General features: G+C 47.7%; 2 protein-coding genes across 2 annotated transcripts in view; one reads left to right on the top strand and one right to left on the bottom strand.

Moving 5' to 3' along the window:
* TUBG1 (tubulin gamma 1) overlaps window positions 1-314 on the bottom strand; it is a 10270-nt gene extending 9956 nt beyond the window's left edge. The window contains exon 1 of the mRNA XM_034755645.1: window positions 266-314. Within this exon, the coding sequence (XP_034611536.1) occupies window positions 266-314 (49 nt within the window). The remainder of the gene's footprint in view (window positions 1-265) is intronic.
* A 374-nt stretch (window positions 315-688) lies between these two features.
* Window positions 689-16157, top strand: RETREG3 (reticulophagy regulator family member 3). Its single transcript, XM_034755646.1, has 9 exons — window positions 689-897; window positions 7018-7124; window positions 9318-9348; window positions 11340-11466; window positions 12479-12563; window positions 12981-13118; window positions 13668-13747; window positions 14338-14470; window positions 15513-16157. Exons 1-9 carry the CDS (start codon window positions 704-706, stop codon window positions 15953-15955), a joined length of 1338 nt encoding a protein of 445 aa, XP_034611537.1. The 5' UTR covers window positions 689-703; the 3' UTR covers window positions 15956-16157.
* Window positions 16158-18585: the final 2428 nt, after the last annotated feature.

The following is an 18585-nucleotide window of genomic DNA, read 5'->3' as shown; positions in this document are numbered from 1 at the left end:
CCGCTGCCCCCAGTGCCCCCCTGCTGCCCCCACCCCAGCCGGGGCTCGGGATGGAGGGGAGAGACCCGCCCTGCTGCCCCCTGATGCCCCCCCAGCCAGACTAGGACGCCTGGGTTCTATGGCCGGCTCTGCCACTGCATGGCTGAGTGACAGAGGAAGGGGAGGGGCCTAGGCCCCGGGCCTGCTCGGTGCCTCAGTTTCCCCAGTATACGCCCCGCCCCCTCCCAAGCCCCTCCCCCAGTGTACGCCCCGCCTCCGGCCTCACTCTGGTTGCCGCACTGGCCCAGCTGCAGGGTGATGATCTCTCGCGGCATCTCGGCCGCTGCGCCCCGGCCCGGCTCCTCGCTGCACCCGCCGCTGCCTTCGCGTCCTCCCGCCCGCGTCCAGCGGCACTGAGCATGCGCGAGCTGCGCGTCCGGGGGAACCGCCGTTAACCCAGCCCCTGAGCGTCGTCCCGGCAACGCGCATGCGCGAGGGGAAAAAAAAGGAGCGCGCGCAGCTCTGATCGCGCACGCGCAGTAGGCCGACACCGCCTTTCCGTATAGCAAGATGGCCGCGCTCTGCCTTTCCCCAGCGGGTTCCGCCATGCCGATGGCGGCGCGAGGCGGGGGCGGTTGGTAACCCCGCGACGGGGGCAGGGCCGACCCGGCCCGCCTGTGACGTCCCGGCGCGGAGCGGATGTTGATCCCCTGACGGGGAAGCGATGGAGGCCGCGGCCGGAGGGAGCCGGGCGGGCGGCCCCGGCGAGCGGGAGCGGCGGGTGCGAGCGCTGAGCGCCGCCCTGCGGGCCCGGCTCGGGCCCTACGAGCCGCTGCTGAGCGCGCTGCAGGCGGCGCTGGTCTGGGAGCGGCCGGGCCGCAGCGCGCTGGGCTGGGCGGGCGCGCACGGCGCCTTCTGGTGAGCGCGGGCGGGATCGGGGCCGCGGGGCCCACCTCCCGGCAGCAGGACCCCCGGGGGGGGGGGGGGCTCGGAGCGCGGGGGTCGCGCGGGCCGAGCTCGAGCGAGCTGCCGGAGTCGCTCCGGAGTCGCTCCGGAGCCGGCTGTGTGTAAACGGAAATGAAGGGCGCCCCACGCGCTGCCGAGCCGAGTCTTGCTTCGACGAGCTGAGTGCCGGCGCCTGCGCTTCGCCCCGCTTGGCCTTTGGTTTGTGATGTTGCCGCAAGAACTACTTGGGCCACGTGTCAGTTGTGTGTCCCCCACGCCGGGGATTGGGAGCATAAGGCCCGTGGAGGTGGAAAACCAGCGACCCGCTGCGCATGGAGGACTGTTGTTAGCTCAGGTTTCGGAGTAGCATCCGTGTTAGTCTGTAGCCGCAAAAAGAACAGGAGTCCTTGTGGCACCTTAGAGACCAAGCCGTTCCCCATGGGAGTAGGTTTCGCCACTGACTAGGTCTAGGACATTAATGACCTGTACATACAGTTTTCTGACAGTAATTACCCGTTTCTACTGAAGTCTGAACTAAACCTAGTTTAATGTTTGTGTGATTAGAGTCAAATGGTCTGGCAGCAACTTGGTAGAATCTGTAAAAAGCAACAGAGGGTCCTGTGGCACCTTTAAGACTAACAGAAGTATTGGGAGCATAAGCTTTCGTGGGTAAGAACCTTACTTCTTCAGATGCAAGTAATGGAATCAGGAATGGCAATACACAGAACCTGTAGGAAAACACTTCGACCTCCCTGGCCACACAATAGCAGATGTAAAGGTAGCCATCTTACAGCAAAAAAATTCAGGTCCAGACTCCAAAGAGAAACTGCCGAGCTCCAGTTCATTTGCAAATTTGACACCATCAGATCAGGATTAAACAAAGACTGTGAATGGCTATCCAACTACAGAAGCAGTTTCTCCTCCCTTGGTGTTCACACCTCAACTGGTAGCAGAGCACCTCACCCTCCCTGATTGAACTAACCTCGTTATCTCCACACTGATTTATACCTGCCTCTGAAATTTCCATTACTTGCATCTGAAGAAGTGAGGTTCTTACCCACGAAAGCTTATGCTCCCAATACTTCTGTTAGTCTTAAAGGTGCCACAGGACCCTCTGTTGCTTTTTACAGATTCAGACTAACACGGCTACCCCTCTGATACTTGGTAGACTCTGTTGCATTGAGTGGATTCTCATGACATGAGTAAACAGGTCAGGTGAAGTTCTAGAGTCTTTGGCAGTTGTGCTGGTTAGTTCAAGTAAATAGCCATTGCCTCTTTTCCTACAAAGAAACAAGTGCAGCGTCTTTCTCCTGTAGAGAAACAGGAGCATTTGACAGGTTTCAGAGTAACAGCCGTGTTAGTCTGTATCCGCAAAAAGAAGAACAGGAGTACTTGTGGCACCTTAGAGACTAACAAATTTATTAGAGCATAAGCTTTCGTGGACTACAGCCCACTTCTTCGGATGCTGCTCTAGTAAAGAGGAGTGTGTGATTAGTTTGGGTCAGTGGTGTATGTTTCTGGTAGTCTCTGGCTCTATGGAACTATTTCCTTAACGGGGCCCTGTGCCAAGAATGGATGTTCAAGTGTCTTGTGTTTTCGTAGCTCTGGCCATGGTCTTCCAACAGCCTCATGCAGCTAGGGGAGGGGAGGGGGCTGACTTGAAACAAAAGAAAAAGCTTTTGTGATGGTTGTAGCACTGTTTTCTTGCTCCTTCCCCCTCCTCCCTGGGGATTTTCCACATCCTACATCAGTCACCAACCTTCTGATGGCGAGAGAATGATGAGGTCCAAAGGGAGCCTGAGCCAATGCTAATAAGTTAAGCAAAGAGCATTGCTTTCTGGGTAATTACAAGTGTAGATCCTCCCTCCAGGGGCTGAGCATAGGGGTTGGGGGGGAACCAGCTCTTCATGGTGAAACTGACTACAACTTAGGCCACTGGGTCTGACCCTACAAAGAAGTGGGAGATTAAGTGTTACTTTATCTCAATAGTGAAGTCAAGCAAAGTCCATCTAGTTGTGTTTGCATGGCAAAGCCTTGGCCAGCTGGCAGTTTCATGTAAGAAACAATTCTCCAGTTAGACTAAAAGCAGTAAAATGCAGCAGTGTAAGTGAGAGTTTGGTCGATGGGGGTCCCATTCCTGAGGTGCCTGGAACTCTTGAGTAGGCTCCGACTGGCCAAAGTCACGCGATTAGGAAGAGGGAAGATTCAAAGTGGCCGACACTGGGAGCCCTTTCTAGCACATAATGTTTGGGTCAAGGTCTCCACTGTGAAATAACATTCACAAAAAGTAGGAAATGTATAACAGGGTTTCCTGATGATCAGCTTGGGCTTCCAGGTGTTTCATTTGTTAATCAGAAGGCTGTCTCATCTGGCAGTTTTCAGAGTCTGTTTAATCTCCAGGCAGTGTTACAAAAACAATGCTGTTTGAACTCCAGTTTTACACTGGTGGCAGCAGGAGGATGAGCACGTAAAAACACGTTCAGGAGGTTTTATTGTACAATCCTTTACCCAGTTATCACTCTGGTAGTCCTGGGTAGTAACTTGTTTTCTGAGTCAGAGTGTGACTGTTCAAAACTGGGAACTGTTGCCCAAAGAAATCTATTAACTTGCTTCTATGTTGACTGGTTATTGCAGTGGTTTCATAAATTCAGTCTCAATATCCGGCTCCGGGGGCCTCACAAAGGACTAACTGGGAGTCATTTGTATGGCAGGGAACGAAGTAGTGAGACAAAGTAATTATTCAAAGTTGCCGCTGCCTGGAGGTAGCATTGTCATTCTCCGAACACTGAGGTGGACAAAGCAAGTAGCAGCTGCAGTGGCAGGAGTAGCTGTAGCACACTGTAATGGACAGGATGGTTGGGAGGGTAATGGGGAAGTAATTCCCAATGCATGTCTTGCGAAGAGGCTACTGCGCTTCATGTTTGTTTAAAGCAGGGGTTCTCAGACTTTTGTACTGGTGACCCCTTTCACACAGCAAGCCTCTGAGTGTGACCCCCCACCCTTATACATTAAAAACACTTTTTTATATATTTAACACCATTATAAATGTTGAAGCCAAACCGGGGCTTGGGGTGGAGGCTGACAGCTCCCGACCCCCCATGTAATAACCTCGCGACCCTCTGAGGGGTCCTGACCCCCAGTTTGAGAACCCCTGGTTTAAAGTTCTAATATAAAAATGCCTAAAAGAGAAGTTGTCTCCGTATGTAACCGTAACTCTGCTGGAGTTCTTGGACACGCTCTTGTTAGGACATTTCTACAGAAAACATGGCTGTGTCAAGGGAGTTTAAACGATCCCTGATATTTAAGCTGCAGGCAATTATCTTCATAGCTTCATGCACGGTGCTTCTCAGTGGTATCCAAATGCCTCATTAGTTTGGTTTTACTCTTCCATTGCAATTTCCATCTGCATCCTCTCCAAGAGGGAAATGTGAAGTGACCTTAGCGAGGGGAATCAGTGACACTGTGACTGTCAGGAGGAACTGCTTTCATTGGACAATCAGCCACTTATGGTTATGAAGGGTCACATGCTCTTGTTTTGACAGCACTTAACTGTGGTATTTGTCTAATACCGGGCCCTGGTAGGAAGGCTTATGTGAAATTACCTCTTCTATGCAGTATCTGTTTCTCTGGGTTTTCAACAAATAATCTCCAGATTTAAACCACCATTTGGGAAAGGGATAAACTGTTAGCATGCGCTCCTAATCAAATGACTGCATAGACCCACTTAGCTGTAGTTAATGATTGCTAGGCTATAATTGACCCTTTGTGTGTGTTCTTACAAAAACAAAATCGCCTACGTGCTGATGTTTGGCATAGGATGGCATATCTATGTCCTGCTGTTGTATTTTTGGTCATGTTCCAGTCTGATTCTTCTAGGCATTTATCTAATCTTCAGAATTGAACCATTTCTGTTGCTTTCCTTTGTGCATCTACTTCTTGCACTGTGTATTTGTCTGGATGGATTTCAATGTAGGCTTATTCATGTTGACTTATTGACTGCTGAGTATTTGAACCTTGGGCTGTGGAATTTAAATGATCTGCTTTTCTTCCAAAACTGGATTCACAGCTTACAAGATATCACGGGGTGGGGGGAGAATCTAGTGCCAGAACACAACATAAGAATGGCCATACAGGCCAGACCAATGGTCTATCTAGCCCAGTATCCTGTCTTCCGCCAGTGTCAGAGACTTCAGAGGGAATCGAATGAGGGCAGTTATTGAGTGATCTGTCCCTTGTCATGCAGTCCCAGCCGCTGGCAGTCAGTGGTTTAGGAGGACACAGAGCATCTGGTTGCATCTCTGGCTTGATGGACTATCCTCCACAAACTTACCTAATTCTTTTTTTCAACGAAGTTCTACTTCTGGCCTTCATAACATCCCCTGGCAATGAGATCCAAAGACTGATTGTGTGTTTTGTGAAGAAGTGCTTCCTTATGTTTGGTTTTTTAAACCTGCTGCCTGTTCATTTCATTGGGTGACCCCCTGGTCCTTGAATTATGGGAAGGAGTAAATAAGACTTCTTGATTCACTTTCTCCATGCTCTTCATGATTTTATAGACCTGTCATATCCTTCTCCTTAGTTGTCGCTTTTCGAAGCTGAACAGTCCCAGTCTTTTTAACCTTTTTTGAATTCGTAGAGGGTTTAATTCTTTAGTCTCTTAAACTACTGGAATGTCGGCTTGTTCTGGTATGGACTATGGATTTTAAACTCTAACTGGCATTGTACCATGGTCTGACCATGCTATTTGAGCACAAGTGGAGATGAGCTATACAGCATTTCTTCTGATTCCATCAGTTTTCTGTCCTTCATCAATCCACAACAAACTTTTTTAATGCTAAATGCAGCTTGTCTTTTTGCCTGATCTTTGCCCTGTGAATTCCTTCCATGGGACCTGTCACTTGCTTGGCCCTAGCAGCTGGTGCTTTATGCTAGACAAACACATGTCCTGAACAGTCCAGATGACTGTGATTAAAAATAGATAAGAGCTTTGGTACTGAACCTTGCTGTTGTCATAATTAAGCAATAATCCCTACAAAATCAGCTAGTCTTACCACTCGACTGATTTAGTTCATAGCCTGAGGCGAAGCTGAAGACTGGACAGACATTGCGCTTGTGAGCTATTTCACCAGCTGAGGATGGGAATTAGGGGTACTGGTGTCAAACTGTTAATTACTGTTTTAGAGTCTTTTCAGCAACTGACCATTCCAGATGAGCACCATTAAGTTCAGGATTCTGTGTAGGGAGAAGGAGTTTCGTAGGGAGGGAACCGTCTGCAAGCAGAAAACCTCAATTCTCAAAACTAACTACCTTTTAAACTAGAAAGTGTGGAGGAAGGTGACAGTTTGTTCCTTGGGACCACTGATGGCCTCCATCAGACTAGCTATAAACTGAGGCCGTGTGGCACAGAAACCCTGAGCAAACATGAAACATTTCTTTAGGGTTCTAGAGGCAACTTGGTGTAAAAACAACCACTCCTGCTGCCCAGGCTAGGTGACTGGGAGGACTGGTTTGTCCTCCCTTCCTCCATCATATAACTCTTTTTCCAGGCTGTCTGGTTAGTCCGAGGTGTAATGGATACAAGACGAAGAACACTCATGAATAAAATTATTTTGCCTCTCCCAATTCCTGATTAATTCAAAAACCGCTTTGACTGGGAATTGGAGGCATCTGCCAGACCCCGAATAGTGCACAAAGCCAGGCATCTGTAATGTCAGCGTGGCTTGTGGAAATGCCAACAGACTAACTATAGTGGTGCACACATCACTCTTCTCATACTGCCTTGCTGCGGTTGTTAGTTGCTGTACTCCCTGCTCAGTCAAGAGAGTAAGATAAAACTGGTATCTTTAAAGTAAATATAAAATTAGTTTAGAAATCAATTGGGATAAGCGCAGAATATCCAGTTCCAGGGATCTGATACCAGTTTTGATTGGAGATGTCTGCTGCCCCCAAAGACCAAACGCGCGATTTTCTTATTTCCCCCGACCCAGTTGGTCAGTGCATTTAGCCAGAGGTGCTAATTTGAGGGGCCTGGTACAACAGTAGAAACAGACCCACGTGCTCACGACTGATCCTTTCTCTGCTTCTTTTTTGCAGTTTTTTGGCACTGACTTCCCTTCGGCTGGTGTTCTTGGTCTCATTTGGCCTGATAATAATAGTTTGTTTAGATCAATGGAAGAATAAAATCTGGCCTGAAATTAAAGGTAAGATGCAGCAGTAAGAGCTCGCCCCTGAAAATGACACCTGTTTCTCAACTTCCCACCATGCGCTCTTTCTCTGCACCATTTGGCTTGAAATAGGTCTCAGACAGTCACAAAGGGCTCTAGATTCGCAAAAGGACTTATGCGGGTAAATCCCAGAGCCAGGCCCCACGCGGACTTGCAAAATCCCCGCAGAGCTGCTGCCAAACCCTGCATGTGCCTAAACTCGCTCGGCACCTAAGCTTTTGCAGTAAAAGTTCGCTAGGTGCCTATGTTTTTGCCCCCGAGCACGTGCACTGCAGTCCCATGCTGGCCTGTGAACCCCTCAGCCCCGGTGCAGTGCCCGAACTGGGGAAAGGAGATCTGCCCTCCATCTAGCTTGCCTGTGGAGCCTGATCCATTAAACTGCCTCAGAGTAGGCCACGAATGTGAACAGCTGGTGGGGGGGCTTCCCTCATAACTTCTAGCCCAGTGGTTAGGCTGCTTACCTGGGATGTGGGAGAACCCCTGGTTCAAGTCCCCCCTCCACCTCTGGGAGAGAGAATTTGAACAGGGGTCTACTACCTCTCAGGTGAGTGCTCTAACCCGTGGGCTGTGCGATCCTGAGGGGAGATGCACGCTCTCTCCCTCTCCTAATGAAGCTGTTCCACAGTGAATAAATAATGTAAAAAGTTGTTGGAACAGGAGGACTGGATCCTGGGTCTCCCACGTCCTGGATGAGTGCTCGGCCCACTAGGCTGCAAGTCGTTCTCCTGACTGTGGGCTTGTGCGGGCAGTTTTGTTGCTCTCTGGCCCAATGACTTTTTAAAATGATTTTTGCACAGTGAGGTAGCCCCACATCAGAGTATCCTGTAGCCCAGTGTTTATGGCCGTTAGCTGAGACGTGGCAGATCCCAGTTCAAATTCCTTCCCCCCTGAGGTGGAGGGGGGACTTATCTGGGGTGTGGAGACCCCCCCCAGTTTGAGGGCCCTAACCACTTGGCTAAGAGTTCTGAGGTGGGTCGTCGTCCTTCTCCTCTTCCTCTCCTTGCACAAGGTGCCTCGTGCCAAGAGCGGGTTTGAATCCCAAGCAGAAGCAGGTGCCTATATCAGAGGGGCGGGGCATAGCACAGACCCCCGCAGCTTGGCTCCTCGCAGTGGCTAGCTTAGGTTAGGAGCCAGTCAGTGACACGCTTTGATATTCCAGTAGTGCCCACAATGGATTGACTGCACAGAAGACACAAGTCTGCCCCAACGAGCTTCCAATTTAAGAAATCGGAGCTTGCAGGACAGGACTGAATTAGTTTTCTCACTTGAACACACTGGAAATTGTTTTCAGAGTGTTTGTAAGGTAGTAAATGGTGGTTGTCAGAGACCCAGCCTTATTATGGAGATTCTGAGAGGGGCGGAATCTTCAAGAACTGTCAGTTACTTGAATACCAAAGTGTTTAGTGAATCACCAGCTCGAACGTAGAACTCCGCCATCCTTGCCTTGAACCCGTGATGAGATTTGATGCCCAGTCCATTCACCGCCTAAAAACAAATCGGTGTGTGATCTGCAGGCTCCCAAGGGGTAACTCCCTGGCTAGCTAGTCGAGGTTAGGTAATAAGCGTTAATATTGTCTTCCAAGAGACAACACAAGCTGAGGCATAGAAGCTGGCAGTGATTCCTGGCATCAACTTTCTTTGGAAGGTAGGCAGGCTTACGGTGGCTGTGTGCTGCTAATGGTTTCTACTTATCTTGAGGGTTGCATAGTCAAGTCCCTCAGTAGCCCTGAGCTGTGCCAGTTCCCTAAGCTAGCCTGTCCCTGGGTCACTTAACCCCAGTCCGGGAAGTAAGGCTCTCCTGGATGTCTCCAAATTATGAGCAAATTGTCCATCCCTCAGCACACCCAGTGCAGTAACGGGTGTGTAGGCTGTATGTTGAAACAGGACTGGTAGTTCTTGCTTGTGGTTAAGACTAAAATGAGCTATTAGTGATTTGCAGAACAGACTAGCCACCCAGTCACTCTCTCTAATAGTAGCTGTTGTGATACAGAGGGGAGGCCTGTCCTATGAGAATATGATGCAGAGCAACAGATTTTTGGTTAATTACCTTTATCAATCACACTGGTTGTTTCTCAACCTCACACAAGTTTTAGTTAAACTCCCATTAGCTAAACATTCTTACAGCAAAATTCCTTGCAACTAATTCAGTGTCTGTTCTTAATATTTTAGTGGCAAGATCTGACGAATTGGACAATGAGAGGTATGGAACGCTAATTAAATCCCTCTTCTTTTTTTTTTTTTTTGGTTTGCTGCTGTGTTGGTACTTTGTTGTGATGACAGAACTTACTCACTTTTTGCACATGCTTGTCATATCTGCTCAGTTTCAGAGGAAGCGTTGAGTGGGGGGTTCTGTTCTGCCACAAGCTTTGGTTGTGACCTTGGGCCAGTCACTGAATCTCTCCCTGCCCACACAGCCCTCTGTGTAAAATGGGGATAATGTTCACGTCAGCTTTGTAAAGACCCCACTGTTAAAAAAGTTTTCTGTTGTGCCTTTAAAGTGTATTGAGAGCTTCCTTGCAAGTGATGGACTAGAACCCTTCTTGAAACAAGAGAAACTTGTCAAACTTCTCTGACCAGAGCTGGATGCACTGCAGGCTTCCCTGGTAGTTAGTGAGACCCTGAGTGCAGCATTAACAACAAAACTAGAACTCTCTTGGGGTTTTGTCCTCCCTAACAGTACTTTCCTCTCTCCAGGCACAGCTTACATAGGAATGGTCAGACTGGGTCAGACCAATGGTCCATCTAGCCCAGTATTCTGCCTTCCAACAGTGGCCAATGCCTGATGTCTCAGAGGCGATAAACAGGGCAATTTCTGTCAATCCCGTGCGGTCTAATCCCAGCTTCTGACAGTCAGAGGTTTAGGGACACCCACACCATGGATTCTGTCCCTGGCTGTCTTGGCTAATAGCCATTGATGAATCTGTCCTTCATGAACTTATCTAGTTCTTTTTTTAACCCAGTTGTCCCCTGGCAACGAGTTCCACAGGTTGACTGAGCAAAGAAATACTTCATTTTGTTCGTTTTAAACATGCTGCCTATTAATTTCATTGGGTGACCCCTGGTTCTGGTGTTATATGAAGGGGTAAATAACACTTCCTTTTTCACACCGTTCATGATTTTATAGACCTGTCGTATCTCCCCTTAGTCGTCTCTTTTCTAAGCTAAATTATCCCAGTCTTTTAAATCTCTCCTCAGATGGAAGCTGTTCTACACCCCTAATCATTTTTGTTGCCCTTTTCTGTACCTTTTCCAATTTTAATGCCTTTTTTTCAGATGGGACGACCAAAACTGCACATCAAGATGTGGGTGTACCATGGGTTTATATAGTGGCATTATATTTTCTGTCTTCTTATCTATCCCTTTGCTAATGGTTCCTAACAGTCTGTTAGCTTTTTTTGTCGGCTCTGTTGTTCACGTGCACTAAATAGCCAAATCAGTCTTTCAAAAGTTACATTGTAAAACTCCTCAAATGTTTGAAAACCACCTAATCAAGTGTCAGCAAAGCACGTCTCTTGCAAGTGACCTGGCCCAGGAGGAAGCACTCTTCCGAAGGCACAGATACCATGTGACCGAAGGTTAATGAGCACCAGCAGGCACTGCCAAAAGTAGCCTTTCAAAAGTGACAACGAATTTCCACCAACTAGGTCATAGGCTCTTTAGAAACTTGGCACTGAATTCTTACAGGGAGTGGGGAGGTGTAAACACCAAGAAATAACTCTACTGTACTGGCTAAATCCCCCTGCCTCAGGCGTAACTGAATCTTCAAGCAGGGCTTTCCTCCATTTCACTGCAACTCATTCTAAGCTGTGCTAGTGATCCCCAAATCCTTGTGTGCTCTAATCGGATGCACGTGATTGCTATGGGAGTTTGCACAACATGAGGCCTGCCAGCTGCCTTTGACGTCCAACAACTTGCAAGTTCTTGCATTCTAATTGCAGTACTCAGCTAATCATTAGCTGTCTGTAATTTAAAGAAAAATGGGGTGCATATTGAATGGCATACGGGTGTAGCTATTTGATTTTTCCAAATACTAGGTCTGGTCTTCCAGACTTTGGGCAGCTGGTGGAGGGGGGAGAAAGTGGTCTTGAAACAATGCTTCTGTAGTGAAGAGTGCCCTATATTAAGGTCAGTTTAGTAACACCATGTGGCTCAGTAAACACCTGCTCACTAATTATTCTGCCTTCTCTGTAGCTGGGGCTATGTTCACCCTCAGTTGCTGAGTGTGCCGGAGCTGTGTCACCATTTAGCTGATGGATGGGTTACTGGGGTCACCTTCTTAAGGAATCTCTTCGTTTTCAAAAGGCAAAATCCCGGCAAGGTAAGAGCACACTTGCTTGGGCAGACTAAACACTCGGCATCTAATCTTTGATGCAGACAGCCGCTCTTATCTCCACACTGATATATACGTGCCTCTAGAGATTTCCATTACTTGCATCTGAAGAAGTGAGGTTCTTACCCATGAAAGCTTATGCTCCCAATACTTCTGTTAGTCTCAAAGGTGCCACAGGACCCTCTGTTGTGTATTGCAAGAGCATCCAGAATGGGTAAGTGTATTCCAAACATGAGATGTTCCCTGCCCTGAAGAGCTCCCATTTTGAAAAAGGGAGGTGGGAAGGGATCGAGCGTACAAGTGAACGGGACGGGGAGGTGGGAAGGGATCGAACGTAGGAGTGAGCAGGGCGGGGAGGTGGCAACTTTGCTTGTTGATTTCATTTTGTTTTATTTAGCAGTAAATGTAGCTGTTCCCTCTGTGGGTATTGGTCTGAAGTGTCTGCTATTAACCTCACAGTTCTTTCTCAGAGTCTGGCTTTTAATAACTTAAAAACCAAATCAGAAAGTGGTTGAGAATCTTTTTTTCCCCTCAAGTCCTATAGAACCAGTGTTAGCCTAGTGACAACTGCGATTGTATGGGTAGTATGAAGAGGCTGAATACTTAGATGCTTATTACTGTGATCACAGCCTCATGAAACATGCCCCTACTCCCTCCTTTGGAGGGGACCGTCTCCCACAACCTTACATCTGCTTGTCAGCACAGACACCGTAGAATCCTACCCTGCCTACAGCAGTGAGCAGTAACTTAAGTTCCCTTTAAATTGCCAAGGTGTCTTGGGATGATAGACAAAACCTCTTAAAATGAGACTGTGTTGGTACCTCTCCTAATGAAATAGGATTGCCTAAGAAGACCGGAGTATCCAAACAGTGTTGCTGATATTTGATCTGTTGTTTCTTGGCTGGAACTCTCTAGAAAACAAACCAGTTACACCAGCTGAAGTCACCTGATTCCGTTATTTTAATGCTATGGAAACTCATGTTTTCTCTTGTGCCTCCAGTTTTGCCTTGTAGTGTGTGGAGTCTTTACATTCTTGGCTGTTCTGGGCCGATACATTCCTGGACTCTTGCTCTCATACCTTATGCGTAAGTACAATATTCCTCAGGGGTTGTATACAGAGCGCTGGGGCAGTATCGCTAACGTAGACTCAAAGGTGCAGCTGATATGAACGGCTAACGTTCTGACAAATAGAATGTAAAATGCCGTTGCTCTGGTGCTAGAATGTTAGTGTTCGGACAGATTGGCCAGCTAGCCCCAAACAGGCTCTAGGTGCATGTCTGTCTAGGCAGACAAATGCTCTAGCATGTTGGTTGCTATCTTAGTTCTAGTAAATTGGCACAGATCTGCACTGCTCTCTACCTAGCTTCTGACGCATTGGATTGTGTGCATACAGCACAGCAAAACTGAGTCTTGAATCTTTATACTGCATCCCAAAACACTCGATTGAGAGATCTGTTAAGTAGCACAGGCCAGTTTCTAACCAGCTTCTTCATTTACCTCAGTGCTGTTCATCCTGCTGTGGCCTCTCGCCGTGTACCACAGACTGGGGCAGCGCATGTACATGAAGCTGGAGCCAGCTCTGCAGCGGTTGGATTTCAGCGTTCGAGGCTACATGATGTCAAAGCAACGAGTGAAGCAATGTAAGACTCCAAGAGTGTCTGAAACTAGCCAGACAAACAGCCGGCCCTTGAAATCGACAAACAGTTGCTGACATGAATCCCCAAACATAGGGCGTGACAGCAACCGCATGGGTCGTACAGCATTCTTTTCGAGTCCTCTTGTCAAATATTCGCAGCCCCTCCACAGAGATGAAGCTGTGCAACTAGACTGGGTCCCTGCTTCAGATGAGAGCTTTCTACAAATTCCCAATGGCTCCCAGCCGTTCCCCCTTTCTCAGCCATGGGAACACAAGGGCACTAAGCGCTGCTTGGTGGAAGCTGATTTGTGCCTGTAGCATCTCTCTCCAATGTGAGGTTGCTGCTGAGCATGTTCCATGTGGCACTAGATCTGCAACAGCCCAAACCAGACACTAGAGAGCCCACGTTTACACAACGGCTTTTGGAGCTGTGATAGATTGACACCCTTTGGGCTACATTTGAAGTGACTTTCTGCTGTGCCTAATGTTATGCTTAAATGTTGCCTTGTCTGCCCTGGTAATAATGGGAGATTTCTGCTTTGACTCATGGCAGTGCGCCAGCGAGCGCTGAACCAGGAGCCTGCTGATGCTGGGACTGACAGTGAAGAAGAACTTGCTGCATTCTGTCCCAAGGTAACCAGGCATCTCTGCAAATTTCAAAATCAAGCAAGAAAGCCTCCAGTGCATTGATGGCTTTGGTGTGTCTGAATCAGGTTTGTGATAAAACTGCAGCCTTGGAATGCTCTCTGGCCTCAAGCCTAGGGTATCAGGTGGAGAGGAATATCTGGGCAGTCTGGCTGCAGGCTTTCATACCCTGTCAAGCCTTCCTGTGCTCTGAGATTAGTCTGGCCGCAGTGTTCGCAGCCCACTTAATTAAAGCCACATCTTATCTGTGTATCTTAAAAGCTTGAACTTTCCAGTCCTTCCGTCGGAAGGACCCAACTCCCAAAGGACATCCGTTACCTTTTCCACACCCCTGCTCTGAATCCTGTCCAAAGCCAGATGTTGCACCTGGATTGGCCATCAGGGTATTGCGGAGCAGTGTGGAGCCAGCACCCCACACCCCCCCCTTCACCCGCCATGGGGTAGCAAAGCAGCAAGCCAGTCTCATGTGAGAGCCTGTCATGCTGGGTCATCAGAATCTTTCTAGCTTGGAGCACAGAAACAATCTGAGCCAGTAGCGCTGATGTTCTTCTAACTGTGTTTTCTTCTCTGCTTCAAAGCTGGATGACTCTGTAGTTGCTAAGGAACTGACTATCTCCGACTCTGAGCATTCAGATGCTGAAGTTTCCTACACTGAGAATGGGACGTTTAACCTGTCAAGGGGACAAACTCCACTGACTGAGGGATCTGAAGGTGAGAGAGAAGAAACAGCCTCCTAAAGGCAAAGGGACTGTACTCTTCCCTCCTCAGCATCCACCACCCTGAAATGAGGAAAATAGACCAGATGCATTCCCTGAGAATTGAGCTCTGGTGTATAATGTTCACCTGCCACGGGATGAAGAGCTCCTGTGTGAATAGATCCAGTTTCCACATATGGTGCCTAGATATGGCACAGAGCGCTTGGGAAGAACAGCATACCCTGATGCTGGTACAAAGTGACGGCGTTAGCACGTTTCCTATTCACGCCATTAGTGAATGGAGGCAGCTAATTCTCTGCTTTAAGGAATATTCCTATTCTGTTTACAGCTACCCAAAGAGGGAATGTGAGCTGTCAGACTAGGCCTTCTGCGAGATGGTCTGACTAGAAAGGGTCTGCCAGGGGAGGCACACAGATGATCTAAGCCTTTTCTGTGTGGAAACGTTGCACTGGTTTAACTAAAGGGGTCCTTTTAAACTAAGGCAATTAAACCCATGCAAATTCCTGGGTGGATGCTTATTCTGGTTTACCTTAATCAGTTCCTAATTAACTTGAGAGAAACTGAAGCAAGCCTGGTTTAAACCGAGATGAGTGTCCACACAGGGGTTTGTACCAATTTAGTTAAATGAGTTCAAAATGTAACCCCTATAGTAAAACCAGTGCAATATACTCATATAGCCGAGCCCTTAATCTCAGAGGGTTCAACGTCTGAGCACCCTCTGCTGGCTGGCGGTGAAAGAAGCCTGGGAGGACATGCTTTCGCTCCGCACTAGCTCTCCGTACTCCCCTGCAGTATCCTCACTCTCTTGGATAAGAAAGCAACCTTTGTCTGTCGTGCCTGCCAAAGGAAAGTGACACTAAGTGTAGCTTGGTCAGAGGAGGCAAGCGGGTGGTGTGTTTGGGGACCAGGATGATGGTTTCTTTCATCAAAGATGTCTGAACTCTGCAGGGATCAGTATGACACTGTCTGTGGCACTTGCCTGATGGGTTTGGATAGTCCATGCTATAAGTTTACAGCTGTTTCTTGTTCCCTTCTAGATCTTGATGGTCACAGTGACCCTGAAGAATCTTTTGCCAGGGATCTCCCTGACTTCCCTTCCATAAATCCAGAGGTGACTGGAATAGATGATGAAGATGACACCAGCATTGGGATTCCCAGCCTTGCTTACCGCTCGCAGGGCATGGATGAGCTACGTCACCCGTATGACCAAGAAGAAGCTGTCCCTGCGCTCCTACTAGGGGCACTACCCTCTGCACACAATCTTACAAATAACTTAGCTGGATTTGTCACCAGAGGCATGATACAATTAGCCTTGTCAGGAGCCTCTGAGCCAGGCCCTGTATACAGTGACAATCCCCAGAGAGGCACAAAAACCTATCTTAGAACCTCCAGCTCTGACTTGGACACTGATGCAGAAGGGGATGACTTTGAACTGTTGGATCAGTCCGAGCTGGATCCAGCTGGCTCCCGAGGCCAGTAAGCAATCACACTTCCTTTCCTTCTGATTTTTCTGTCATGAGTAGCAGAGGGGAATCTTCAGAAGAAAAAGCGTTGTACAGTAATCTAAATGGTCTCCTGTGGGTACAAGTAGTATGGCAACCAATCCTGGCTGGGTACATCACTGTGCTGTGAATTTGTGGGGCTAGCTTGGATTTCAAAATAAACCATGCTTTGGTAATTCACAGAGCAGAGGCTTTTGATGCGATAGCCCCAGTAGCACCCACACATCACTCTACATTGTCTATTGTGACACTCTGCCCTAAACCAAACCTGCTCACTTGAAACAATAACTGCTGAGTGTGTCTGCAGTTCTAGTGCCCCTTGGCAGACCGACCTCAATCTCAGTTAGGAATGTTCTTGCACCAGTCCAGTCTCTCGCATGCAGACACTCAGCAGAAGGTGAACAGGACTGGCTTCCTCTTAGAAACGTGGATTATGCTATTTTAACTTTAAAACCAAAATTCCCTACTCCTAAGTCACGCATAAAAACAACTGACTTTTCTCCGTCCTCCCTCAGCAGTATCCAGCTGTCTTGAGTAGAAACAAACACTCTAATGGCAAAAGCAGTTTCCTCACAAGTAATGACAGAATTCCTATTGCTCCCATCAAAACCCAAGCTTTCCAGTGATGCTAGTTTATAAAAGTCATAATGGCAATAACTCCTCTACTGTGCTGGTCCCAGTCCTTCGGGGAGCATCTGTGCAGCACCTGCTGTTGCATTGCCTTTCTGAAAGGAAGGGGCTTACTGCTGGATTGACACGCTGCAGAACTAAATTCTCCCACTTGACTCTAGAGCAGCTACCGCCTGGGCAACCGCAATACTACATTCCATGCCCTGCCCTGCCCTGGAACTCCTACTGCCTGAGGGGGTGGAGGGGATTCCGTCTCTATGGCCCATTTAGTTCTTGGCCTCTGTGACATTGCCCAGTCTGAGGCAGTCTTGTGCAGTGAGAACACCTGGCCACTAGACCGCCAGGTCATGTCACACAAGCCACCCAACAACTAGGAGCTGGTGACTATTTTGGTCACTTTTAGTCTTGAGCCAGCAACCTGAAGGGGAGGCTCTGTAAACTGACTGGCCTGAGCCATCCAGTCCCTACATTTCCCAATGCTTTTGTAAGCCATAGAAATGGATACCTATTACACTTGTGCAGCCAGTAGCTTATCTCTTCAGGGAAATTCTCTTGTTCAATTCAATTCTAGCTTTCGTTTTATTGGTGCGTTTTTAAGTCAAAGTTAGGCAGAATGTAGACTACCTGTCTGGAAATCATGGCCATATAGACATCTAAGCTATAAAATGGACATGTGTTGGTATTGGATTTAAATTCAGGAATTAGGTGACCTTGCTAGGTTATGAATAAGAAAAAAACTTAAGGATGTTTTATCCATACTTAGTATCAAATCAATCAGTAGGATAAAAGTCAACCTTCGCTATGGTGCAGCAAGGGCACCTCATAATAAGCAAAATGGACCTGGGCCTAAATTAGCATTGAAAACAAAATATAGAAATAGCTCCAACCCCGGATCCTTAATTGGGTTAATTTGGACACTGTATGTACTTGGCTATTCTACAGTGTTAAAATTCTCATTAAAAATACAAAGATCTTGATCACTGAGCTTCGAAAGGAATCCGTGCCCTTTACCTACTATCAGACCTGCTTCTGGCTGCCTCTGCCGACACTCCTGCTTCAGTGCTGTGGTATCCAGTGTGGCTGGGATTATTCCAGTATCATGGATATGACTACAGAAAGTGTTCTGTGTAGGCTGCCTTCTCAGGAGTCTCCTGTCACTGCCTGCAGCTTTCATGTCAGTAAATGGCCATTTTTTCTTGGCTTGCAGGCTACATTAATACATGCAAAAGATTAGAATCTGCCCCATATCACTTGGGAGCAATAACTAAATGAGCCACTAACTAGCACTTTAAATTGTTTGAAACCATTAACCTGGGACTAGATTCTAAAATCTTAGTATAGTCATTCTGCTCACCTACAAGGCTCTGATGGTGTCCTCCTCAGCTGATCTAGCGACATTTTAATTCTTATTGGTAAGGGAATTTCTGGGAATAATTCTTTAATGTAAGAGGCGCGTATTGCAGGAAACTACCATGTACTGGAACTGCCTTTCACCAAGGGCATGGAATGGGTGTAGAGAGCAGATCTCAATCTGTCACGCTGGACAGGTTGTCGGTCTCACTTTGGGGGTTGAGAGGCCTGTGATATAGGGAGGAGGAGCTGCCTCTTACAATGTGAAGCACTAGATTCTGGAACCAAGCACAGCAGGAGCCCAGGCATGCATATCCTTAGTAAAGCCCTAATGCAAACTTGCATGCCATAGTTTTGTTAAACAAAAGCCCTATGTGAGCACTTTGCAAACACTGAAATGAACTTTGTCATAAGACTTAATGTCTTGCAGATTGTTTGAAGAAAATGGATTCTCACTGTGCCAAACTGTACAACTATTGCATGAGTAACTTACAGCACCAGAGGTTCAAACTTCAGGTACAACGTGACAAGTTGACTTTTTTAAAACCTGGAAAAAGTATTTAACTCTTATGTGATATCTTGCCTTTTTCCTACTGTTTCCTCTTCTCTGCTGTGAGGAAGAACAAAC

The sequence above is a fragment of the Trachemys scripta genome, chromosome 23 (assembly GCF_013100865.1).
Source record: "Trachemys scripta elegans isolate TJP31775 chromosome 23, CAS_Tse_1.0, whole genome shotgun sequence".
NCBI lineage: Eukaryota > Metazoa > Chordata > Testudines > Emydidae > Trachemys > Trachemys scripta.
Note: the sequence above shows the minus strand (reverse complement) of the source record. Positions and strands in the feature narration are given on the sequence as shown.